The sequence below is a fragment of the Trichosurus vulpecula genome, chromosome 3 (assembly GCF_011100635.1).
Source record: "Trichosurus vulpecula isolate mTriVul1 chromosome 3, mTriVul1.pri, whole genome shotgun sequence".
In the NCBI taxonomy this organism is placed as follows: Eukaryota; Metazoa; Chordata; class Mammalia; order Diprotodontia; family Phalangeridae; genus Trichosurus; species Trichosurus vulpecula.
The window spans coordinates 295,583,115-295,610,077 of record NC_050575.1 but is presented as its reverse complement, the minus strand read 5'-3'; the positions used below and the strand labels follow the sequence as shown (position 1 = coordinate 295,610,077).

Sequence of the window (26,963 nt, the reverse complement as noted above, 5' to 3'; positions counted from 1 at the left end):
TCTTTTCCTTTTCAGGCGTTAGAATGTTATAGTTGTTGATTATAAAAACAGAATGAATAGTGGAATGATATGATAAATATTTATAAAATCTAATCAAATGCTTTCCTTTCAGATTTTTAAAGTAAAATCAAACTGATACTAGATTTCGTCATTATCAAATTCCATCATGTTATTACAAAGGGAGCAGTAGTCTCTGCCTGGTATCATTGTTTTAAATGTGAGGTTAAAACTGTTAGGCTTTCTCCAAGATCCCTGGATTAAAGAGCACTTGTTTTCGGTTTTTTTCTCATTTAAGGTTGCAAATCTGGCCAGGCTATGCAGCTAGCATCAGACGGACAGATGGAGGACTATTCCTGCTGGCTGATGTCTCCCACAAAGTCATTCGAAATGACTCAGTGTTGGATGTTATGTGAGTGAATTGGATGGTGGGACTGAGAAAAGGCAATCAAGAATTGTTAGTGGCCTTTTGAAAAAAAACCAATATGTGTAATGGTGGTGGAGATAGAAGCCAGATGACAAGGGGTAAAGGAGTGGATTGGTAAGATGATGTGGAGAAGCAGGTAGTGATAGAATAAGTTACTCTTCTCAGTTTGGCAGTGCTTGAATAAGTGTGATAATCCAAAGATTATAAGGAATTAACACACCTATCCATTCTAGTCTAAGACTGAGAACCATTTCCTGGTAAGTCACCAAAGGATATGAACAGTTTTCAAAAGAAGAATTGTAAACCAGCAATAGTCATATAAAAATATTCCAAAATAATGAAAGAAAAATACATTAAATCAGCTGATCAAGGTTACAAAAATGATGAAAACAAAGAAATAGTATTGAGACTGTTTGGGGAAGAGAGGCATACTAATGCACTCTTGGAGTTGGGGATTGATCTCGACCATTTCGGAAAATTATTTGGAATTAGAAGAAACAAGTTACTAAATTGTTCAGATACTTTGATCTATTGATCCCACTATTGGGCCTCGGAGAAGGTCAAAGGCAGGAGAAAAAAAAGCTTCCTATATATCAACATATTTGTAGCAATACTTGTTACACTAGCAAAATATTGGAAAGAAATCAGGTGGTCATTGATTGGTGAATGGCTGAAGAAATTGGTATGTGAATAGAAGATTATTGAACTGTTAAAAAAATTACAAATATAAAGAATTCAGAGAAACATAGAAAGACATAGGAACTAATGCAGAGTACAGAAAGCAAAACTAGGAGAATTACATACAGTGCCTACATCAGTGTAAGTGAAAATGACACTAGAAGGCTGCTGAGCTCAAATGAACAATATTGGTTCCAGAGGGATGAAGACATATTTGTCCCTTCTCACTAGAGAGGTATAAGACTGATGGTGTCAGATGTTGCTTATACACCCTCAGTTGGTTTTGCTTAACTATCTTTATGACAAGAGAGTGATTTCTATTCGGGGAGGGACAATATTGGGAAATATCTGGTGTAAACAAGCATCAATAAAACTTAAAAAAAAAAGAAAAAAGTTTCTCAGTGAAAGTACTCAAGGAATTAACAGGGTAAACGAAAAATTGTTTTGTTGTGTCTTTTTTTTTTAAGATAGGGGAGACTGGAACATTTTTAAAGGCAGGGTAAAGAGAGCAATTGGAGTGAGTGATTGATAGATGTATACTAGAAGAGTCCTGGAAAGATGACAATAATTTGTTTCCTCAGGGCTTATTATAGTGCCTAGCATTCAGTAGGCACTTAATAAATGCTTGTTGACCTAACCAGAGATTAGCTTTATTATGAAGGAACACGTCTTCTGTTGAGGCAGGAGAGGATGGGTAAAGAGAAGTTTTGAAGTATGGAAAAAAAGATTTGAGTTTATTATGTTGGCTACCCTTGGTTTTTCCAATGAAGTGGGACTTGTCATTTGAATAAGATGGGCTTTTGAGATGTGAGCTTGGAATAGTCTCTGGGGAGTCTGATGAGTTAATAAAGGAGGTATAAAAAAGTTGTTGAGTATCGGTGAAAGTTTATCTGAGCTCATAGAGCTTGAATTTGTAATGGCCTTAGTGGAGAACAGTTTTGTGACTGTAAAGCCTGCAATAGCCAGTTTAGGTACTGGAACAGAGGGGTTATCCAGAATTGGAGATTGGAAAGGCAAGTGTGGTAGAATTTTAGAAGGGATTCTAGGGTGCCAATGAAACCATAGTTAAAAAGTGTGATGGCACAGATTCACTAATCTCTCTCATCTGGGTTCTAGGTATCAATCAAGCATTTATTTAGCACCTGCTATGAGTCAGGCACTGTGCTGAGCCCTCTCTTAAGGAGTTCACATTCTAATGGGAAAAAAGTGTGTATATGTGTATGTATGTATGTTTACCTAAGATGTACATAAATCAAAGTAGCCTTTGTGGAGAAGGCAATAATAGCTTATGGGAACAGGAAATGTCATCCATAGTAGGTGGATAGAAACTGAAAGGAAAACCAGGGATTCCAGAAATTGGAGGTGTGGAGGAAGAGCATTCCAGGTGTGGAGGATGGCCAATAACAATGCCTGGAGTGGGAGATAGAGCATCCTATACGAGAAACATTATGGCCGGATTGTACAGAGTATCTGTTCATCTCTTGCAGCTCACTTTGACTCACTTAAATTGAAAAGGATGTGGGGAGGGGCTGTTACCAACTAAAGGAATGCCTGTTGTAGCTATGAAGTAATTTGGAGGGCAGGGTATGGGTATGCTTTAAGGGGGTGGGGGAGAATGGGGAAAGAGGGCATTTCCCCAAGGTATATGCACAGTTGCTGGTGAGGGTGCACGGAGCAAAGTTATAATTTCCCTGACAGGCCCACTCTGGAGCAGGAGGGAGAAAGCTAGGGGAATGAGCAGAAAGGTGGAGGTTTAGATGACAATGAGTAAAAATATGGTTGCCTTGGAGACAAGCCCCTTGATTGGCTTTTGAGGGAAGGCTGGGATGTGACTTGTCTTCCCACCTTCTGATTAGTTGGTCACATATCTATTAGAGTCGTGTCACTGCTCCCCATACTGCCTCACACTGCCTCCCAGTGCCCTGAACCTTGGGAACCAATTCATTAATCCACAGTCATTTATTAAGCACCTACTTAGGCCAAGTATTGTTTTAAGTCCCTGATCTCAAGGTGCTTACAATCTATAAGGGAGGCAACGTGCAAACAATTGTATACAGACTGCATAAATAAATACAAGGTAAATTAGAAATAAGAACAGAGGGGAGTCACTGGCATTCAGGGGAATGCAGAAAGCTTTCTTGTAGAGAAACTAGGAGGCAGAAAAGAGGAATGAGGAGGAAGAGCATTCTAGGCATTGGGGGTAGGGGAGTGGTGGGTGGTGGGTGGCATAGCCAGTGGGGTATGGAGCACAGAAGGTAGGGTCACTGGGTTGAAGAGTCAGTAGGGCAATGAGTAAGGTGTAAGAAGACTGAAAATGTAAGAGGGGAGCAAGTTAGGGAGAGCTTTGAATGCTACTAGGAACAGTAGTGAAAAGCAGAGCCTGAAACTGGAAGTACGCTGCCCCTGGGATCCATGGCACAGGGGATAAATTTGAGAAAAGATGGAAGCTTTTCTTAGTCCTGGCCACCTGGTTAAGACCTCTGACCCCTCCTGGCCTTGCAAGGAAAAGTTGGTGCTATGACATCCCTCTCCAACTGTGACTCTTAGTGGTGAACCATCATCACTTCTCATCTATACCTAGGCCTGTTTCCCACCTCACCAAGCAAGTGTCAGGGTGTGCAAAGGGCAGACACTGAGAGGGACATTACACTAACAATGGAAGGGGGAGGGGAGAAAGATCAGGGAATGCTTCCTGGAGGAGATGAGAGCTGAAATCAGCCTTGAAGGATAGAAAGGATTCTAGAAGGTGGGGCTGAGCAAGGAGGTCACATTTTGCCTGGGATGTCATATGCCTGCAGGAGAGTAATGTGAAGTTAGGTTGAAAAGGTAGGTTTAAGCCAGATAGTGATAGATGGCTGCCATGTACAATTTTATATTCTGAAACCTTTTGATATCTTTAGAAGCATAAAACTTTGCCAGCACATCCCTTCTGTAGTTGGCAGCTCACTTGCAACACATAGTAGGTTTCTTTATTTTGGATAATCAGTCTGTTTGAAAAAAAGCTTTATTTTCTCTGTAATACCTGCCTGTTTATTTTCTAGTTACTTATATATTATGTCTTTCTGAGCACTTCATCATTTGAATTATCATTACATAGTGTGTGCTTCCAAAGAAGTGTTGTATTTTTTTAAGACCCCGGGTTTCCTGTAGGTTATTTACTTCTAGTACCTTTAAAAAAATTAATGATCTGAACAAATGAAAACAATACAAGGAATAAAATCACAAATAAAACCAGAACTGTTTCCAGAACCAGATAATCTCAGACTTGAAATGAACCACCGAGGCCATGTAAGAACAAAGATCTCCAAGTGTTCTTTCAGCTTTTCCTTACAGAGAGACCTGTAGTTAGGAGATCACACTACCTCTTGAGATAACCCGTTCTTAGCATGAACAGAAATTGTGAGAAAGTTTTTCCTTCTGTCAATCCCAAGTCTGTCTCTTGGCAACTTCTACTCATTGTCCTTAATTCTTCTGCCTTTGTAGTCAAGTCCAAGTCTGATCCTTTTTCTTTACCAAATTCACTGCCCCCTACACCAGACTTAATCTAACAGCTCTTCAAGTACCTGAAGACAGTTCTCATGTCCTCACCGAAGTCTTCTGTTCTTCAGGCTAATTATTCCATCGGTCTTTTCACACTGTTTATTCATTGGACTTACAATCCATGAAAGCCCCCTAAATCCTGTTTATATAAACAGTTATCTAGTGACATCTCCCCCATGCTGTACTTTTACAGTTGATTTTTTTAACCTAAGTATAGAACTGTACATTTATTCCTATTAAATTTCATCTTAATAGTTTGGTCCTTCATTTTAGCTTTGTGAGATCTTCTTTGAGTCTGTCACCCATTTTTACTTATCCCTTTTAACTTTGTGCCATCTCCAGATTCCATATGAATGTCTTCGAAGACAATGGTAAATGCCCTGTGGCAAGGTCTGGGCAGATCCCTAATTACATCATATGTTACACTGGACAACTCTTTCCAAGTTTTACATGAATCCAGTAATGACTACTCTTGATTTGGTCATTCAGTCAGTTCTGAATTTGTCTAACTATACTCTCCTCAGCCTATATCTCTTGCTTTCGTTTCCCTTCTACTTCCCCTCTCTCTTTTCCCTTCCCCTCCTCCTTGTCTTTCTGTTCCCCCTCTTCCCCTCCCTCCTTCCTCTCTCTCTTTCTCTTCCATATAGGGTGAGAGACTTTGTTAAATGCTTTGCTGAAGTCCAAGTATACTATATCCACAATATTCTCCTGATTTACTCAAATACATGTTTAGTTTCATAGATACCGATGTTCCCTCCAATGCAGATCAAGCCCATCTTGTGCATCTTAACCATGTCCTCCAATCAGTTGCCAAAGAAGGTCCATCCAGTATATGATGGGTAGGGTGCAGGTCCATCTTTTTTTTTTCTTTTGACATTTAAAGGATATCAGTAGACAGGCCATCCCATTATTCCTTACTCTTACCTTTGACTTATCCATCTTTTAAGGCCATATATTTCTTTATTATTCTCTACTCACTCCTACCACATTCCTCTCCATTGTCTTGAGTAGTACTGAATTTTAATTCTTTCAAGTCTGTAGTGCTCCCTGACTTTAAGTGTTTTGTTAAGTTATTTTGAAGTTCTTGTTGGTTTTTTTTACAGCACTGTCACTTCCCAATGACTGTCTCCTCCCCCCAAAAATAGAACACTGTCTTGTAATAAATAAGCACAGTTAAGCAAAACAAATGAATGCATTGGCTATGTCAGAAGTTGCATATCTCATTCCATACCTATATTCCACCAACTTGTAGAATATTGGTGTTAAAAAATGATAAACCTTCTTTTCAAGACAAGTTTAGGATTATTAAAGGAGTTATGCACACAGGCAATCCATCCCACTCCCTTCCTTTTGTTTAATTCTAAGCCCAAGTCCTTCATTTGCATTGTGACTCCTGAGGTATATCTGTCATGGACAGGCTGGACAGGTTGTTTATCTAACTGCATATCATAGTCTGGACAGTATCATTCTTCAGCCATTTATTTTACCTGTGTGGATGGTTAGGCCTAACTCTTTGGAATGGTTATTCGTCTCACCCAGGAGACTCTGTAGTGTTCCAGGGCCGGATGCAACATGCACGATGCCAATTGCAAACAGCCACAACTAGAGGACCTCAATATCTATAGGGAATCCTTCTTCAATTTGGACTCTACTGGATCTCCTCCATGACAGTGGTGAACATATTTGGTGAGCATAGGTCTTGTTTTATGCTTCACATGATATCAGTGATCAGAGGGTCACTAAACAAGATTATCTCTGCTATATCTTTCAAGGAATCCTGAGTAATTTTGATGTATACTTGGGAGATCTTTTGTTATAAGAAAACCTTTTAAGGCATTGTTTTGCTTTATCAAATCAAAAACTTTTTTTAGCCAACAAAGAGGCAGTAAGATAGAGAGCTGGCCTTGGAGAAAGGAAGACCTAGGTTCAAATACTGCCTTTGACACAGGCATCGCTTGAAACGATCAATTGCAGAACACTTGCTAGTCTGTATTGGTAAAGGACGTTTCCTAACCAGAAATCTTTATGAATAAAAAATGATAAAGCATTTATTAAATGTCTATTATGTGGCAGGCCCTGTGCTAAACACTGGCCACTAAAACAAACCAGCAAAATGGCCTTGCTGTCAACGGGCTTCCATTCTAATGGGGGAGACAGTTCATAGAAGGAACTAGAAGGGGCAGGGGGAGGACTACATTCTGATGGTTTGGAAATGGCCAGGAAGTGACAAGAAGGCTGGGTTCCAGGCTAAATAAGGCAGAAGTTCACCTATCAGAACCCAGAATCCATGATCCATTGGGAAGATGAGGAAGTGACCCCATGCAGGTACCAACCTTATGGCCCATTACCAAAGTTCTGGACTCATTCCAAAAAGATTACTTCTTGAAGATTTGCCATTACTAACTCAATGGCTTGTGCCTTTTCTTACACACACATGCACATGCACACGCACAAAGAGAAAATTTTTATTAAGAATATATAAATTTTACTTCACTCTAGTTCTCCCCAGAGAGCAGAGCATTCTCTCCTGTGAGCAACCAAGATACCAAAGCATTAACATAAAAAATGGTTAGTAAAAATGCATATACAAAACAGGGAAAATACCTGTATCCTAGCAAAAGCGCTAGTTTTGTTCACTGTCAGGTGAGTACCATGCTTTGCTTTCAGAATACCATTCATAGCCCCTGAAAAAAAAAACAAACAAATTCCCAACACTACTGAGTGAAGTCCAGCAGTCAAGATAGATTCAAGGGTCCTGGTAAAAAGCTGTGTGATCACCTCTGTTCATTTGGCTTTCTTCAAATACCTCTCCTGAGTGTACCTAGGAGCTGTGTTCTTATTTTGTCCACATTTGTAGGAAAATAATGTTCAGATTCTTATAGTTCACTTGAGTGTCTTTACTCAAGTAGGAACTTTGTTTCTAAGCCTGAAGCATCTTATCCCTTTTGGGATAGTGGGGGCGGTGGTCCAACAGGCCTGCCTCAGGCTTCTTGGATGAATTTGGTCATGTCTGGTTCAGCTTCTATTTTATTTTCATTGGCTTACACCTAAGTAGCTCACCTGGAAGCATGTGGACAAATTTTTGTTTTCTCCAATTACTCTGTCTCCATGAGTGATCTCTGGCTGGTGTGCTGTTTGCACTGCTTACACCTTCATAAGTGTAACAACATCATATGGAGTCACTTGATCAACAAGAATTTATTAAGAACCTACCAGTGGGTCAGGCACTGTGTTAAGCCTATGGACACATTTAAAAGTGAGAAGACAACTGTCCTTAGGAATTGGTTTATATTTTACTAATGTCCCCTGATTACTTGGGTTAGCCTACTGTGGTTTGTCTTCTCCACACCCTCTGTGCTGTTAGACATTGCTCTCTAGGAAGCTGTCCAGCCTTATTAACACAAAGCTGAAACGCTAACTTCTCATAAATGACCTCTGGGCTACTGGTGCCATCCAGGTGGCTGTCTAGTGCCTGGGAACATTCCAAGCACCACAGCATCGGGATTTGCATTTTCAAGTGTCAAAGACAAGTCCTTTGAGGCTCTGTAGTGATCACCCAGGTTTCTTGGCACCATCCATATCATAAGCCCTAACCGGGTATACCCCATTTACTTTTTTCTTATTTACGACCTCACCAAACCCCATGGGTTTACTTATCTCTATGCAAGTGACTCAAAGATCTACATATCCAGCTCCAGTCTCTCCCCTGAGCTGCAGTCCTGCATCACTAAGTGCCTCCTGGGCATTTTAAACTGGATATGTTATAGATATGTCAAACAGAACATGTCCAAAATAGAACTTGTTATCTTTTTTCAAAGACCCACTCCTCTTCTGAACTTCTCTCTTTACTTCTTTTGAGGGGACCACCATCCTTCCAGTATCCAAGGTTCACCACGTCAGTGTTGTCCTTGACTGCTCATTCTCCATCTCACATAGCCATTCTGTTGCCATTTCTGTCACAACAAAGTTCTTTCAATCTGTCCCCTTTTCATTGCTCACATAGCCACAATCCTGGTTCATGTGGCCAAACTATTCACCTTATACTTGGATTACTACAATGGCCTCTTAATTAGTCTACTTGCCTGAAATCTCTCCTTTCTGCATTCGTTCCATTTTACTCATGGCTGCTTACACATAACTACAGTGATTTTCAGTAAGCATAGATCTGACTGTGTCATTCCTCCGCTCAGTAAACCCCAGAGCCTCTAACCTCTAAGTTCCAATATTAACTTCTCTGTGGTCATTCAGAACTCTTCAGCCTGACCCAAACTCACTTTTCCTTGCTCCCTTTCATGAACTCAGGTCCATCCAAGTTGACCTCTTTCTGTATTCCATCTTCCGTCTTCATGTATTGGCTGCTCTCTGTTGCTAAGAATGTACTCTTTCCACTCCTCTGACTCTTACAATCCCTAGTTTCCTTTAAAATTCAGCTCAAGGGCCGTTTTCCATCCCATTGCCTTATATTACTTTATATGTGTATATATATTTATGTGTGTGTATATGCCTCATATGTGTACATGTCCACCTCCCCAATAGAAGATAAACTTCTTGAGGGCAAGGACTATTTTAGAGTTTGTCTTTACATCCCCAGCACCTGACCCAGTGCCAGCCAACTACATCTGTGTAGACTGATAGTGGTAGTTGATGGATTTATCCCCTACATCCAAGCAAGGGAAAACTTTCCCAACCCTCTAGTTATAGAAGAAAAGCATCTCCCTCCTTTAACTCACCAACAGGATCCCTAATCAACTCAAACCTGGGTACACTACCATGTTCATTCCTATTTTTGTAGTGTAAAGAGTGCAGGACTTGGGAGTCAGAAGCCCTGGTTTCTTATTTTAGTTCCTCCATTGACCAGCTTGGGGGTAGGTTACCTGACCTTTGTGATCTTCAGTTTCTTCATCATATAGGGATAATATCGCTTACTTTCAAGAGGCAAGGTATGAGTGGCTAGAGCCAGCCTCAGAGCCAGGAATCTCTAGATTCCAGTCCCACTGCTGACACATACTGTCTTTGGGACCCCCACACAAGTCAGATAACCTCAGGCATTGCTTAAGATTATAGGTGTTAGTTGACCTGCATTGGCAGAGGATTCCTCATACCAGCGAGATCACAGATCTGAACCCTATACTTACTTTATCTGTGTAGGATTATTGAGAGGACACTCTTAAAAAGAGTAAATTGAGCAGCTGCTAAGCAAGAAACCCAGATCAACTTTTTTTTTGTTTTTTTGTTTTTTTTTTTTGTTGTTGTTGTTTTTGAACGTCTGTTTTTAAAACTTTGAGTTCCAAATTCTCTCCTCTCTTCCCTCCCCACCCACCCTCCCTAAGAAGGCAAGCAATTCAACATAGGCCACATGTGTATCATTATGTAAAACCCTTCCACAATACTCATGTTGTGAAAGATTGACTATGTTTTGCTCTTTCCTAACCTATCCCCCTTTATTAAATTTGCTCCCTTCACCCTGTCCCTTTTTGAAAGTGTTTGTTTTTGATTACCTCCTCCCCCGTCTGCCCTCCCTTCTGTCATCCCCCCTTTTTTATCTTCTTCCTCCTTCTTTCCTGTGGGGTAAGATACCCAATTGAGTGTGTATGGTATTCCCTCCTCAGGTCAAATCCAATGAGAGCAAGATTTACTCATTCTTCCTCACCTGCCCCCTCTTCCCTTCCTACAGAACCGCTTTTTCTTGCCACTTTTATGTGAGATAATTTACCTCATTCTATCTCTCCCTTTCTCCCTCTCTCAATATATTCCTCTCTTATCCCTTAATTTTAATTTTATTTTATATTATTTATATTATTTTATTTTAATTTTAATTTTTTAGATATCATCTCTTCATGTTCAACTCACCCTGTGTCTTCTGCCTATATATATATATATATATATACATATATATGTACAATATATACATATATACATACACCCATGCATATACATGCATAGACACACATATGTATATATATACATATACACATATATATGCATATTCCTTTCAGCTACTATGATACTGAGGTCTCATGAATCATATACATCATCTTTCCATGTAGGAATGTAAACAAAACAGTTCAACTTTAGTAAGTCCCTTATGATTTCTCTTTCTTGTTTACCTTTTCATGCTTCTCTTGATTCTTGTGTTTGAAAGTCAGATTTTCTGTTCAGCTCTGGTGTTTTCACTGAGAAAGCTTGAAAGTCCTCTATGTTGTTGAAAATCCATATTTTGCCTTGGAGTATGATACTTAGTTTCGCTGGGTAGGTGATTCTTGGTTTTAATCCTAGCTCCATTGACCTCCAGAATATTGTATTCCAAGCCCTTCAGTCCCTTAATGTGGAAGCTGCTAGATCTTGTGTTATCCTGATTATTTTTCCACAATACTCAAATTGTTTCTTTCTGGCTGCTTGCAGTATTTTCTCCCTGATCTGGGAGCTCTGGAATTTGGTGACAATATTCCTAGGAGTTTCCTTTTTGGGATCTTTTTGAGGAGACGATCTGTGGATTCTTTCAATTTCTATTTTACCCTCTGCTTCTAGAACATCAGGGCAGTTCTTGATAATTCCTTGAAAGATGATGTCTAGGCTCTTTATTTGATCATGGCTTTCGGGTAGTCCAGTAATTTTTAAATTATCTTTCCTGGATCTATTCTCCAGGTCAGTGGTTTTTCCAGTGAGATATTTCACATTGTCTTCCACTTTTTCATTCCTTTGGTTCTGTTTTATAATATCTTGATTTCTCATCAAGTCACTAGCTTCCACTTGCTCCAATCTAATTTTTAAGGTAGTATTTTCTTCAGCGGTCTTTTGGATCTCCTTTTCCATTTGGCTAATTCTGCTTTTGTTTTGTTTTTTTGGAGGGGGGAAGGCAGGGCAATTGGGGTTGCGTGACTTTCCCAAGTTCACACAGCTAGTAAGTGTGTCAAGTGTCTGATGCCAGATTTGAACTCAGTTCTTCCTGACTCCAGGGCCGGTGCTCTACTCACTGCACCACCTAGTTGTCCCCAATTTTGTCTTTTAAGGTATTCTTCTCCTCATTGGCTTTTTGGAGCTCTTTTGCCATTTGGGTTAGTCTACTTTTAAGGTGTTATTTTCTTCCGTAGTTTGTGGGGGGTCTCCTTTAGCAAGTCGTTGACCTGTTTTTCATGATTTTCTGGGATTACTCTCATTTCTCTTCCCAGTTTTTCCCCTACTTCTCTTACTTGCTTTTCCAAATCCTTTTTGAGCTCTTCCATGACCTAAGACCAATTCATATTTTTCTTGGAGGCTTTTGATGGTAGGGTCTTTGATTTTGTTGACTTCTTCTGGCTGTATGTTTTGATCTTCTTTGTTGCCAAAGGAAGATTCTATAGTCTGAGTCCTTTTACGGTGCTCACTTATTTCCCCAGCCAACTACTTGACTTTTGAGCTTTTTGTCAGGGTATGACTGCTTTCAGACTGTAAAGTGCTTTGTCCCAAGCTTCAGGGGTTTCATGCTGCTGTTTTCAGGGCTGCTTCTATTCTGAGGTGGTGTGATGCCCCTCTCCTGGCCTGCTTTGGTCTGTGAGTGTAAGCGCTCCTTTCTGCCGTGTAACCACCAGGAGGACTCCCTCTCCACAGCTACCACAAAGCTCTGCCATGCCAGTGCTCCCCTTCCCCCAAGAATTGCCAACCAGGACCTCGATCCATATCCAAGCAGAGCAAAGCAAAAGAACCTTGCCTCAGTGCCAGCAAAGCTATCTCTGTACTCCCGCTCTGATCAGCCACCTAATTCACATTGCAGCCATCTCTGCCGCCCCAGGGCTGCAGCCAGACCGTACACTTCCCTCACCCAGATCCAGCAGTTTTCCCACTGACCTGCTCCATTGTCTTTGGTGTTTGTGGGTTGAGAAGTCTGGTAACTGCCACAGCTCAGTGAATCAGGACCCTGAGGCCTGCTCCTCCCAGTCTATTCCTAGCCTGGTCTGTCCTGGCGCGGCCCATGCTAGGCTACACTCCACTCCCAGCACAGTGCAGTAGACCCTTCCAGTGACCATCTAGGCTGTCTTCAGCTGGAGACTTATTGCCCTCTGTTATTTCATGGGTTCTGTGGCTTTAGAGTTTGTTTAGAGTCATTTTCTACAGGTGTTTGGAGGGATTTGGGGGAGAGCTTAAGTGAGTCCCTGTTTTCAAGCTGCTATCTTGGCTCTGCCCCCCATTACATTTTTTAATACTATAACAAACACAAGGTCAGGTCAAGTCAACAAGCATTAATTAAGTGCTTACTGTGTGTTAGAGTGCTAAGCACTAGAAATACAAATCAGCAGAAAGACAAGCCCTGCCTTCAAGAAGCGTTATAATGGGATAACACATAAAAGGCCATTGAGAATGGAAGGTAGGAGATGACGGCAGCATGGTAAGAGTGCAGTCTGGAGAGAAAGGGAAAATATGGTTGGCCTGGGTGTCCTTTTAAAATGGGGGTGATGGGAGGATGTCAGCCACTCAGAAGGGGGTGGGGGGTGCTTTGCAGTGTGAGAAGTACCAGGGTAGGGTGGGCTTCCAGGCTGCAGAGATTTCTGAGAGGGTCAGGAGTCCAGCCTGGAGAGGAATGACTCCAAACAGCGAGGAATATGGCACTAAACATGTTTATACCTTATGCTGCTGATCATTTTTTTTCATTCATCCTCTCCCCTTTCCTCCCCTGCCCTAAGGATAGGAGTTATATCCTGTCCTGGCTGTGAGCTGTGGCAAATAGGCATGGGCAAATTGTATGGTACAGAGCCAGCTAGGTGTTATAGTATATACATCGCTAGATGCAGAATTGGGAAGGCCTGAGTTCAAATTCTGCCCTCATCTGCTTCCTAACTTTGTGGTCCTAGGCAAATTACTTAATCTTAGCCTCAATTTCCTCATCTGTAAAATGGGGATAATGAAATGGGCTGTCATAAGGGTCAAGTGAAGTAATATCTAAAGTGCTTTGCGAACTTTAAAGCATTATGTAAATGCTCACTATGATCATAGAAATTTTCCTGATTTGGGAGAGTGCATGATGGGAAACCCTACAAAGTTAGGAGCTAGAATTTTCGTATGAAAAAGAAAAAGTTTGTCACCAGGTTAATCTGGAACCTGGTAGTCTCAGGGTCCACAGGAGGATAACCTAATCTAGGGGACTAGAGGACACTGAAGCCCAGGCTAAGCTGCAGAGGAGGCAGCAGACATCAGAGTCTAGCAGAGACTTTGTTTGCTGTGCTCAGTGTCAGACTGGTTTGTGACTACAGAAGGCTGCTCTGCTGTCCAGCTGCTGAAGGGCCTCTGCAGGATGGCTGAACTCCAGGGGCAGCTAACCCTCTTCACTGATCTGCCTTGCCATTGCCACTGCCTTCCACCCTCTTCATATTCCACTTCTTTTCCCTCACTTTTTCCCCCTAATTTAATTTCCATTTTACTTATAAATTATATGGGGGCTGGCAGGTGGTACCTTGGATAGAGCACTGGGCGTGGAATCGTTGGAAGACCCAAGTTCAAATCCAGTCTCAGACACTTACTACATGTGTGACCCTGGGCAAGTCACTAAACTTCTGCTTGCCTCAGTTTTCTCAACTGTAAAATTGGGGTGATAGTACTAGCACCTGCTTCCCAGGGTCATGAGGATTAAATGGGATAATAAAGCCATGCAGTGGGCACTGTATAAGTACTTATTCTTTTCTACCAAATGAGATGTTTCTGGACTCCTAGAAATCTCAAATTCTTGACCCATTTGGTGGGAGTGGGGGAAGGGGCAGGATGAGCTGAGGAGGTGTGGAACTGGACACAACCTCAGGATAACATCATAATTCTGGAGCAGCAGTCTAGATCCCTGGGAAAGGTGGAGGCACATGATAGGGTAATGTTTTCTTGTCTACCTATAGGCTCAAATTCACGTACTTTTTGGAACTCTTTGTTGTAGAAATTCTTTGTAGAACAGTCTAGTTCTGTGCTCCATATCTTTTTGTTTTGTTCTAGCAAAGCATATATTCTCAGTGGAACCCTGTGTGGGGGGACATGACCTGTAGAATAGAATGTGTAATTATCAGTCTGTGAATTTGAACTCCATCTGTCCGCTTTAACAACCCTGGAGCTATGGCAGGCAAGTCTGGGGAGATCCTGATTCAGGAGAAACTTGGTGGCTTGAAAGATTCTTTTATCTTTGAAGTTATTTTAAAGTTTGGTGGTGATGGGTCTGGGTGAGTTTAGTACTTAGCTTCTTATTTTTAGAGTTCTGTGGATTTTTCTGTTGGCAAAATATTATTTGTTTTTCTTGATTCTGGAAAATTTCTTAAATAATTTTTCTATAATAAGTGATCAAAGGTTGGCCCTCATGAATCAGTCAGTCATTCTAGATATTTCTACCTGTCTCCTCCTCCATATGGGAGAGGAAAAATTATTTTCAAAAATTAAAAACCAAGTGATGGATGTGACTTTTTGTCTTTATAGTAGCAGTGGGGGTGGTGTTAGTACAAATTTTTAAAAATTTTAATACAGAGAACATTTTAATTAAAAAGACTTTAATTTTAAAAATGAATTAATGTAATGAAAGTCTAAAACTTATTTGGCTGATGTAGTCCCTCTTTGTAGAGGACTCTGGATAGATAGCTTCTGGGAGAATTGTGATGACATGTAAGGCAAGTTCCTTGGAGAGATGATAGAGCATATAGGGATAATTCTGTAACTGGTTCATGTGGTGGGTGGTGGAAGAGAAGTTCTTTGATTGGCTGTTAAGGCGTTCAAAAAGCCCTGTCAGCTTCTTCTACTGGCACTTTGCCTTGTCCCCTTCTAGGGGATCTCAGAGACTCCTTCACTCAGGATATTGGGGAAGGGAGTGGAGTCTCTGAGAGTTTCAAAAGGTCACGTGAGCAATCCACAGGAATCCTAGAGTCAGACCACGTATTGCAGCCAGCTCAGTACTAATGTGCCAAGGAGCAAGGAATGGTCTTCAGGTCTCTTCTCCCCTAATCCTCTGGTCCTCCTCCCAGTGGAAACTGATATGAGGACCTGTCCAACATCACTTTCTGCCTTTGGATTTGAATGTGGTAGGACCAATGCTATGTTGGAACTGAGCTAAGATTTGAATCTATTCCCCAGCAGACTGAGGTGTTACAGGCAAATGTGCCCGTGGAGGTATTGGGAAAAGGAGGGGATGTCTGTACTTGTTCTTGGTATATCTTTGAAGTAAATATCCTTTTGTAAAAATTAGTTATTGACAAATGGTCAAATTGAATTGGGGTTCTAGTCACTGGCCCCTAACAGTGGGAAGAGGAAATAACTGACATAGACTGTCAGAAGAAGAGAAACACACCAATCGTTCTGGAACTCTTAGAGGCAAATGTAGCGGCCTGTCTAGGAGAGAGGGCCAGAGCATGTGTTCCATTAAATTTTGAAATAGACAAAAGCTTCTTTATAATAGTGCTTTTAAGCCAATTTTTCTCAGAAATATTAGGTAGAGGGTCTTGTTCTCTAAATTGCACCATCAGGGCTATTTGTGGCTGCTTTCTGACAACCCTCCCTGAATCCTATTGCCTTTTTCCTGACAATCTTTCTGTCTCTTTCTTCTCTGTCCATATTTAAATTCGTTTCAGCAGACATTTATTAAGTGCCAGCTTTGTGCTGGGTACAGAGATGAAAATGAAAAAAAGAGTTCCTGCCCTGAAGGACTTTCCATTTCAGTGGGGGACGTAATACACATTTAGAAAAGGAAATACAAAGTAATTTGAAGAGGGAGAGAACATTGACAATCAGAATGGCTTGGGGGGGAGGGGAGGAAGGATGACACCTGAACTGAACCTTGGAAGAAGATAAGTAAGGGTGCTGAAAGTGAGAAGTGTGGGAGACAGCTTCTGTGAGCACATGGACGGGTAGGAGATGAAATGTCAGGTACAGGAAATAGCAACTGATTCCAGTCTAATGGAGTACATAGGAATCTTGTGACTCTGAAAAGGGAGGCTGGAGGCCAGATGATTAAAGCCTCCAATTTCAGGTCAAGAAATTGGTATTTTATCCTAGAGGCAGAAGGAAGTCACTGAAATAAGAAGACTATTCTTAATCACTATATGGAGGCTGAATTGGAAAGGGAAAAAGTAGAAATTAAATTAGAAGACTAATATAATAGTCTGGATGAGAGGCGATGAAGCTCTCAATTAGGATGATGGTTGTGTTAGTGGAGTGGAATATATATATATATTTTTATATATATATGTATGTATATGCATGTGTGCATGTGTGTATATATGTAGGTGTAAAATATACATGTTTCTCTATTTTGTACATGAGGCTATCAAAGGCCTTACTGAAATCTAGAAATGACACAGCATTTTCCTGAACTACCAGTCTGCTAACTGAAATGAAATTTAGAATAATTTGTTCATGGGAAGTCTGTGTTGGTTTCAGGTGATCATTGCTTCCTGTCATACATAAACCATTTATTTAATAATCTCTCCTATAATTTTGCTGGGAATCATCAGTAAACCTTAGTAGCTTGAAAAATCTGCCTCTTTGCCCTTCATGAAAATTATGGGTAAGTCAAGGCAAGAATTTATTAGTTCTCCTTTTAGTGAAATAAGACGTACAGCAGATCAGAAAATCACACAGTTTTGGAGTTGGAAAGGGTCTCTGACCATCAGCCTATCCTACCTCTGAAAAGGAATCCATGCTGTCACATATCCAAAAAGAGCTCATCCCGTCTCTGCTTGAAGACTTTCAATGGGGGAGAATCCAATACTTTCTGTGGCAATGAATTCATTCTGCTTTCCAGTACCTCTAATTACTAGGAACCTTTTGTAGACACAGTTCTTAAATTTGCCTTTTTGTGACTTACACCCATGAGTTTTGGCTTTGCCATCAGGGGTCACACACAAGTCCAATATCTCTTCCACATTGTAGCCTTTAACAAAGTGTTTTTATGGCATTATATGTATTATGTTGGTGATTTTCAGTTTGGTTAATTCAGTAATTCATTAAGTTAATTCAGAGAGAAGTAAGTAGTTGGCCTTGCTGAGAGAGAAAAAGAGACAGGGGGAAAAGGAGGACGGGGGGAGCGGGGGGGGAAGGGACCCTGATTCCTATTTCATTGGTCTGTCTCTTCCATATTTCGTTTCGTTTTTTCTGCATGGTAATGTAATCAAAACCCTTTGATTCATTTTCCCCAAAGGCATGCCATATATCAGCAGAGCAGTGAAAACTTCCAGGATGAATGTACCAAGCTGCTGGTTGGCAGCATTGTTATAACCCGATACAACAATCGTACCTATCGTATTGACGATATTGACTGGAATAAAACTCCAAAAGATAGCTTTATAATGTCTGATGGGAAGGAGATTACATTCTTGGAATACTACAGGTAGGAAAGACTGTGTGTGGACCCAGAGAAGGAAGAAGATGAAGGAACTTGAATTTCATTGTAGAGCATGATTTTTCTTAAATAATAAGCTAAGAAATAACTCTCAGCTGTGTGACCTTGGGCAAGTCACTTAACCCCAATTGCCCTGCCAAAAAGAAAAAAGGAAAAAAAGAAATAACTCTCAGGATATTTGGCATGAATGTGCTGTCTTTTTAATCTACCCACTTACTGGTAGTTTCTCCTGTTAGTTCCCCTGGGCCTAGAGTCAGGAAGACCTGATTTCAAATCCAGCCTCAGACACCTACTAGCTGTGTGACCCTGGGTAAGTTACTTACTAGCTGTTTGCCTCAGTTTCCTCATCTGTAAAATGGGGATAATAATAGTACCTGGTTGTTGTGAGGATAAAATGAGAATTATTTGTAAAGCACTTGGCAAACCTTGAAGCGCCATATATTTAAATGGCCACTATCATTTATCAGTATTATTTTGGTATAGCTGGTTAGGTAAGGGGGCTGGATGAAGAGATCATTAAAGTAACCAGGCTAATGATTTGTTCATATTTAGTCCTGTTTGGTTAAGAAAGCCTTTAACCTGGTGACGGTAGATAACAAACTCTTTCTAGACTACGAACCTTATTTTGTCACCACTTAAATTACATAGCAAATTGATCTTTCTTTCTGACACTTTTGATAAATGATGATCTCTTCCCAATGGAAGTCTGACAAGCACTGTTATGCAAATGTCATGCCACAGAACTGCTTAAGAAGCTCAGGTAGTGGAACTTGTCACTTTAGGAACATGAACATTCTACTAAACATTTCTTCTGCCTTTGTCTTTCTCTAGCAAAAACTATGGAATCACAGTCAAGGAAGAGGACCAGCCACTTCTGATCCACAGGCCCAGCGAGAGGCAGAATAACCAAGGGCGGGTGAGTGGGGCTGTGACATGCATATTTCTCTGTTAAGGTCTTGGATGCTCCCAGCCATCTCCAGAACAGTTTGGTAACTTTCAAAGACGATGGATTTATTATTATATTGTCGTTACAAAATTCTGTCCAGTGTTTTTTGTATGACATGAGTCCCTAAAGCTTTGCAATGACTGGCTGCCTCGTGAGGTTGTGAGCAATGTGTTTTGGAGATTGTAGAATGATACATACACGTGAAAAGCAATGTAGTCAGAGCTGCCCCTTGACATCTCATGAATAGTGTCCATAAAGAGTCACTAAAAAGCATCATGAGGGATCTAAATTAAATAAAAGGAAAATTTTCCTGAGCATGAGCATTAAAATATCAGACCAGTTTAATTAGGGAAGTTATAGAATTTCCTTTCTTGGGAGAAAACAGTCTTAACCTTCTACCTACACTCCCCCCCCCCCCCCCGCCATTGGCTTCATCACGTCATCAGAAGCAAACACTGAAGGCAGAAAAAAGTAGGAATGGAGGAGATGAGCTACGCACCCCCACACACATACTGGCCAGCCACACTGCTCACCACGGCATGGCTGTAGCTGTGTCTTGGGACCCAGAAGAGAGATAAGTTTCTTTTCCTAATGTTACCTTTTCTGCTGATAACATCAATATTGTATAGTCTACTGGTAACTACATGCTTTTTAAAATAACAACTCAAGCTAAGAAAGTTTCTGATGTATTAAGGAACAAAGTAAAATTACTGAGATTTTAACTGCTTCCTTATTCAGAACCTTGTACTGCTGAGTATGGCAAACCAAAGGATGTGCCTGAAAGCCATGATATATGCACAACTAGGCATGTAGTCAGCAGTCACCAAAGAGCCATGGGGAACTACATGGTTTCCCACCATGTCTCTTCCTCTTCATTATTTCTTCCCTTTACTCTTTTCTTCCCTCAGCTTTTAAAAGGCGAGATCTTACTACTTCCAGAGCTATCCTTCATGACCGGAATCCCAGAAAAAATGAAGAAAGACTTTAGAGCCATGAAGGTTAGAATCCTGTAGTCTCTAGCACTTTATTATCATGAGGTAACAAGACGATGCTTGCTTTAAAGGAAGATCTTTAATCATTGAGCTGAGAAAGTAGTGGTGTGTATGTACTGACCTCCATTATGACTTTAAGCAAGCCTCTTCATTATTTTAATGCTTCAGTTTTTCCCCTTTGTAAATTAGGGAGAAATTAATTTTCTTCCCAGGGATACAATGAATGTTTGAATTCATAGAAAAATAATATTTCAGAAGTGCAAGGGACTTGGAGATCATCTGTTCCAACCTTCTTATTTTGCCTCAAGAGGTAAAGCAATTTGCCCAATGTCAAACAGGTAAGTGAGAGTGATGGAATTTGAACCTAGTTCTTCTGATTCAAAGTCCTGTGCTCTTATCACTGTTCCACACTGCTACTTGGCTCTTTGAAGACAGATGTTAGGGAAATATAAAGAGCCATAAATAATGTTCTTTTTGAGCAGAGAATTTTTCTAACCTTTGAGTTCTGCCTTCATTCCCTTAATTCCTTTTAGTATATTCTAGCCTAGAAGGCCTGCTAAAGACCTGGATTTTTGAACCTTTTGAAGGCTCAAATTGGATTAAAGCCACATTTGTCCCTAAATTCCATGCAGGTTGCCTATAGTCTTCTGCATAACCTGTGTTAGCTTAACTGGTTTTCAAGTACTTGTCTCATGACAGTGGTTTGCTCTCAGTCCCATTATATAGGATGTGGAGTGATGGCAGAGATCACTATCTAGTAAAAGGTTTTTTTTTCCTGTTCCTTTATGCCAAAGTTCAAACCTACCTATCATTCCCGTTGCCAAATGAATCAACACCACAAAGCATTTTTTAGCAGTCACACACCTGTTGACACCGATAACTGCCTTGTAGGGTGTGGTAAATGTATAATTTATCAGTCTCACAGAATAAATATAATTTACAAAGAAGTTCATTCATGCTTTTCATACCTTCATATATAATTGCTGGCAGGAACTTGTCTCATGCTTACAATCTGTCATTTGGTAAAGCTAAATAGTTTGTTAGAGCTCTGAGTCTTTAGACACGTAATTTCTAGGTAAGCGTTCTTAACTGTTTTTAATGTCTTGGTTTCCTTTGGCAGTTTAAGCCTATGCATCCTCTTCTCAGAATGTTTTTAAATGCATAAAGTAAAATACATTGGTTGTTGTCCTTTGTTCTTGAAAAGGACCAAAATGACATCACTGTGTTAGAGTTAAGTTACAGTGTGTTCAAATGGCTGATCAGACCAATATAAAGTCAGAATGTTTTACCACAGGATGGGCATAAATAGTCCACGTGAATATTTGAGGAGAATTTTCTAACTTTGCGCATCTCGTGTTTCTTTTGAAACACTTCAGTTCTGCTTTGCTCATAGATCACAATGCTTTATTTGCACACCATGCTGGGTGGTCCTGTGCCACTCTCCCATGTCACGCAAGCAATTCCAGAGTTCTTTAGAGAGACCTTGAGAGTGTCCTTATATCACTTCTTCTGACTTCCATGTGAGGCTGTAACAACAATGCTACTTTCAGCTGCTGTGGGGGTGTAAGGTCAATAACACCAGCACACAGGAGGGCTGCTAGCACAGGTTCTTTGATCTGCTTTTCTAAGGAAAGGAACTTTAAAGGGGTCAACAATCTTACTTTAATTAAAAATATATCATTCACTTAGTTCAGAGGAAAAGTCAGCACCCTGAACTTCAGAGAAAATACAAACAGAAATCAGAAACAGAAATTATATAAACAGAGCAAATACAAATAGCAAAGACCAACAGACAGGACTTCCAACTGTCTGACCAAAAGCAATACATACATAGTTACCAGAGAGAGAAGTACCAACATCTGGGGTTTTCAAAGCCAGGGGGCCTCCTTAACAGCTACGCAGTCTCACCTGGCTACATCACACGAACACTCTTCCCATGAGTGAGCCCCAAAGCAAAATGCCAACCTCTGAGTATATATACACCCTTCTTCAGGGCGAGAGAGCATCATAACCTTTGTGACTCAGGCTCATGTGACTTAGGCTTCCATGTGACTTAAGCAGGTCACGTGGGCCTATTAATGGATAGGAAAGATCTTCCCATTAAGCAAAAATACATTAACAATACAAGTGCTTGTCCTGTGTAAGTTCACCATAAAATAGTCTTTTAGACCTTTATAGAGATGGACATTGGAAGCATCCTTGAATTCCTAAGAGATAACTTCTTGCCATTTAACCCAGAAAATTTCGGTCAGCTTTTGTACGAGCAATGGACCACCTCCCTCCCACCTTGCAAATCTCAGCTGGAATAGAATCAGGACCAGGTGCTTTGCCACAGAAGAGGAGCCTAATGGCTTTCAAAACCTCTTCTTCAGTTGGAAATTTGTCTAGAGAAGAATTTACTTCAGTCTGGGGTAAATGGTCAACTGATTCAGCATTGTTTGAAAATGTTCAGCCCATCTCTCCAGGATCATGTCCTTATCATTAATCAGTGTGACTCCATCAGCACTGAGTAGTTGAGGTGCACCATATGCCTTTGGCTCACAAATAGCCTTCAGGGCATCACAAAAGTGCTTCGGATTGTTACTATCATCAAAAAACTGAATTTCATCTGCCTTCTTACTGATCCAAGAATCTTGTATCTCTCTAAGCTTCACTCATACTTTGGTTTTTTTGGAGGGGTGAAGGCAAGTGATTTGGGGTTAAGTGACTTGCCCAAGGACACGCAGCTAGTGTCAAGTGTCTGAGGCTGCATTTGAACTCAGGTCCTCCTGATTCCAGGGCCAGTGCTCTATTCACTGCACCACCTAGCTGCCCCTTTGTACTTTACTTTTGATGGAATTAAATACTGCCTTCTTAGAGATGAATGAACTATACTGCCGGTAAACCCTGTGGAGTTCTTGTTTTTAATTTAGCAGCTTCTGAACTTCCCCATCATTTTCATCAAACCAGTCTTGATGTTTGCCAGTATTCTGACCCTGATGAGCAAATGCAGCACTGTATACCAACTCTCTGAAAGCTGCCCACTCCTTTTCTGCTCCCCTGTTGCCAACCGTGTGTTGGCTCAACTTTCACTCCAAGTTAACAGCAAACTATTCCTGCTCAGAGAAGTGTTCTTATCTGTTGACATTAAGTCTTCTGGTAGTCATTTTGCCTTGGTGGCCCCACTGCTTTGGTTGAATTCGAATATTTAGCTTGCAGAGGGTAAGTCCAGCACTCTGCCAGGTTGCCTTCCTCACTCTCACATCCTGTCACTTCTTACATAAGATTATGAAGGAAAACAATTATTTTGCAATATAATTTAAAAAAATTTTCCAACAAGTTCACAAACCATAGGTGCAGAACGCCTCCTCTAGAGCTGGAAGTGATAGCTATACTGGGTAATGATAGAACTTGTCACTTTTACAGTTTACTACATGAGCATAATCAAAACCCCTGGCTAATGACTTACATCAAATGGAATTTGATATAGAGGTAGCCAGGTGGTATCGTGCTTAGAGTTCTAGGCTTAGATCCAGAAAGACCTAAGTTTGAATTCTGCCTTAGATACTTATTAGCGGTGTGACTCTAGGTAGGTCGTAGTTTCTGTATGTGGAGCTAATAGCAGCTCCTGCCTCATAGGGTTGTTACGAAAATCAAATAAGATAATATTTATAAAGCACTTCACAAAATATTGGCTGTTATTATTGTGACTGGACACATTTTAGACCTAGGAGTTGAAAATGTACTTTTTCTGGAAACTATATCATTCAAGTAATATTTTTTAAAATATTGTTAAAATTATTAAAACCCTGCACTTCATTCATCTTTGTATTTTCAGGAGGGGTTCTCCCTCCCCCCCCACTGTTTTCATATGTTTTTAATAAATGTTTGTAGGACAAGCTCCTTCCTAAAAACAAAAGAAAGAAAAGTCTTAGCAATTCGTTCTCTCTCTCTCTCTCTCTCTCTCTCTCTCTCTCTCTCTCTCTCTCTCTCTCTCGGTTAGATCTTTTTTTCCTTGAAAAGTTTTATTGGTGGTCCTTTTTTTAAATATCACTTCCAGTGACTAAGCCTCCCTTGTAACAAGTTAGTAGTTCAACAAAATAAATCAATACACTGGCCGTGTCACCAAATGTATGTCTCATGTTGGATCATTTCTGTGCTAAACAGTAGGAAGTATGCTTCCCCATCTGTGACATCTGAAGTCGCAGAGGGTCCCTGCATGTGTCTGAATTTTGAAGTTTTTCAGTGTTGCTCGGTGCACATTGTTAATGTGGTCATTGTGTAAATTTTAAGGGTTATTTTACAAATCTTTGAGCTGCTTGTAAATCCTTGCTAATTTCATTGGGAAGGAGTTTTCACAAATCCACACTTTGAAAGCAATGCTATTTATGTAGCCCTGAATTAGGAGAAGCAATCCTTACAATCCTTTATTCCTCTTCCAATTTTATGTAGGATTTGACCCAACAGATCAACCTAAGCCCTAAACAGCACCACACTGCCCTGGGAAACCTCCTGCAGAAAATTTCAAAGAATGAGATGGCCAACAATGAAATGATACGATGGGGGCTCTGTCTGGATACAGATGTGCATAAGGCAAGCTGGAAGAGTGTGGGATGGGAGTCAGAATCAGTACTAGAGATTCAGGGAGCATTAGGACAATGAAAGGTTTGATATTCAGATGTAAGTGGCTCTGATTTGTTCTCGAGTATGTTTTCTAGTCGTAATTTTTCTTTTTGGATTTCCATCAAACTTGAATTTTCTTAATCTAATTTTTTCAGTGCCTTTCATAATTTTTCTACATTTCCCAGGGATATGGGCTATATTTTATCAAACTAGAACTAAGGATGCCATTTGGCATTTATTATACTTAAATGTTCTTTAAGGCTTTACATGCTGTTTTTTGCTTTCAGGATTTCTGTGGGCTCTTTTTCTTCCTCCTCCAAATATGGCTTTTCTGAATACAGACCATAGAATTTTCAGACTGTCCTGTTTTCTAATTCTCTTCTGATCTTTCCATCCTAAAGGCTATCTGGATCCTGTGCTTTGTAATCTCTTCTTCTTTGACAGTGCTTACATTTGCTTTTTGTGGTCCTCTATTCTCCATCCTGTTCTTGCTTTTCATTCTTTTTGTATTAATTGTGGTTATCTTGTAGTGCTCTCACCTTCAGAATCTCTAGGTTGGAAGAGCCCTTAAGACCAACTAGTTAGTCCTACCTCTCCCTGGCCATAGCAGCCTGTGCTATTTTGGGACAGCTCTGTTGGTTAGAATGTTTTTCTTTACGTTAAGCCGAAGTATACTTTCTGCAACTACTCTCTAATGATCCATACATGGGATGCTCTCCCTCCTCAGACTCTTTCTGGCTTCTCTGGCTTCCATCAAGTCCCAGCTCAAATCCCAACTTCTGCAAGAGGCTTTTTGTGGTTTCCTCCACTGCTGGTGTCTTCCTTTGGAGATTCCTTTCCATTTACACTGTATACATTTTGGTTGCATATAGTTGTAGCATGCTGGCTCCCCCATTAGAATGGGAGGTCCTTGAGGATGGGAACAGTTTTTGCCCTTTTTTGTATCTCCAGTATTTGGCACAATGGCTGACATATAGTAAACATCTATTAAATGCTTGTTAACTGATTTAATCTCTCTGGGCCCCAATTTTTTCATTGGTAAAATGGGAGGTTGGACCAGATGATACATGAGGTCACTTTGAGCTTTAAAATTGTGACCCTGTGGAATCCATTCTGATGATCAAATGTTCTTCACTGTGCATCCTTCCTTGAGTCCCTAGATTTTGATATATATCTACCAAATGTAAAAGAAAAGTCATCTTGACCTAATTCATAAGAGTTTAGGCAAATTTATTTTTATAGACTTAGTTGGGTATATTCCATTTTAGTCCAAGAGCCCTTCATTCCTGCATTTCTATATCCCTTTTGTTCTTAGCTTTTATCTTCTCCTTTTAGTTTTTATGTCTTATAACTTTAGCAATTTTTATTCTAGTATTAGAGTGACCTTTGTTTAGCATTAGCCTTTAACTTCACAAAATATTGCACTATGAGACATACTCTTTTTCCCCTTTGCTTTTTCTTTCCTTTCAGTATTTATTCTTTGAAAGGCTTATTCATCTCTTTACCTTGAAGAAATCCTTAGGAATCCAGTTGCTATCTCCATGTAAAGCACCAGTGGGTTCTAATTAAAAAGATTTCTTTTCTCTTAGGTGGTTATAATACATAGCATGTGATACTTTTCATATTATCACATAACTTGAAAAATGAAGTGTTCGTCAGGTCTGAGGGAAAAGGTTAACTAAGTAGGGATCAGGTAAACTTTCATGGAAGAAGTATCATGTGAGACAGACTACATGTATTGGGCAGGAAGAGGAAAAAGGGAGGCATTCAAAGCACAGAAGACAATGTGTGCAAAAGCAAGGGGGCTGGAAAGCAGTGTTTCTCTGGATGGTGGAGAATAGTTCATTTTGGGAGTGTAGAATGCATGGTGGGGGCAGCATGAGACAAGACTGGGAAGTTAGGCTAGCATAGGTTTAAAGGGCCTTGAATACCAGGCAGAGACATTTGAACTTCACTCAGGAGGCTCTAGGGAGTTCCAGAAACTTTTGGACAGAGGGGTAGCATGAAGAAAGCTTATTCTGGCGTCAGTAAGGATGTCTCTTGGGGGCATTGCTGGAGGTGCAGGGTGGGGGGTCGGGGGAATTCCCTAGAAATTTCATCTCTATTTGGAAGGTGATTGCATGCCCAGGTTCAAATTCACACATTCCTTAACAGCTTCCTTGTTTTTCCTGACTCAGTGACTGTGTTTATCCTGAAATTGCCAGTCTCAAAACTCATAATGGGATCAGTACTTTGTATTTGATCTGCCTACATCTCTTTTGGGTAATGTCAAACATACATAGAGGTGATTTAGGGTCGTTTCTTCCTTAGACTTATTTTTTTTAAACTTAGATTTCAGGGCGTGTTCTACCAATGGAAAGAATAAACTTGAGAAACAGTTCATTCATCACATCTCAGGAATTAAACTGGACTAAGGAAGTAACCCGAGAAGCTTCCATTTTAACAGTAAGT

At 40.4% G+C, this 26,963-nt stretch overlaps 1 protein-coding gene across 1 annotated transcript in view; it reads left to right on the top strand.

The window, feature by feature from the left end:
- Positions 1-26,963, top strand: part of PIWIL2 (piwi like RNA-mediated gene silencing 2) — a 73,990-nt gene that overhangs the window by 25,480 nt on the left and 21,547 nt on the right. Inside the window, exons 10-15 of the mRNA XM_036748145.1 lie at positions 296-409; positions 17,772-17,960; positions 18,804-18,888; positions 19,827-19,916; positions 24,342-24,482; positions 26,844-26,957. Of these exons, the coding sequence (XP_036604040.1) occupies positions 296-409; positions 17,772-17,960; positions 18,804-18,888; positions 19,827-19,916; positions 24,342-24,482; positions 26,844-26,957 (733 nt within the window). The remainder of the gene's footprint in view (positions 1-295; positions 410-17,771; positions 17,961-18,803; positions 18,889-19,826; positions 19,917-24,341; positions 24,483-26,843; positions 26,958-26,963) is intronic.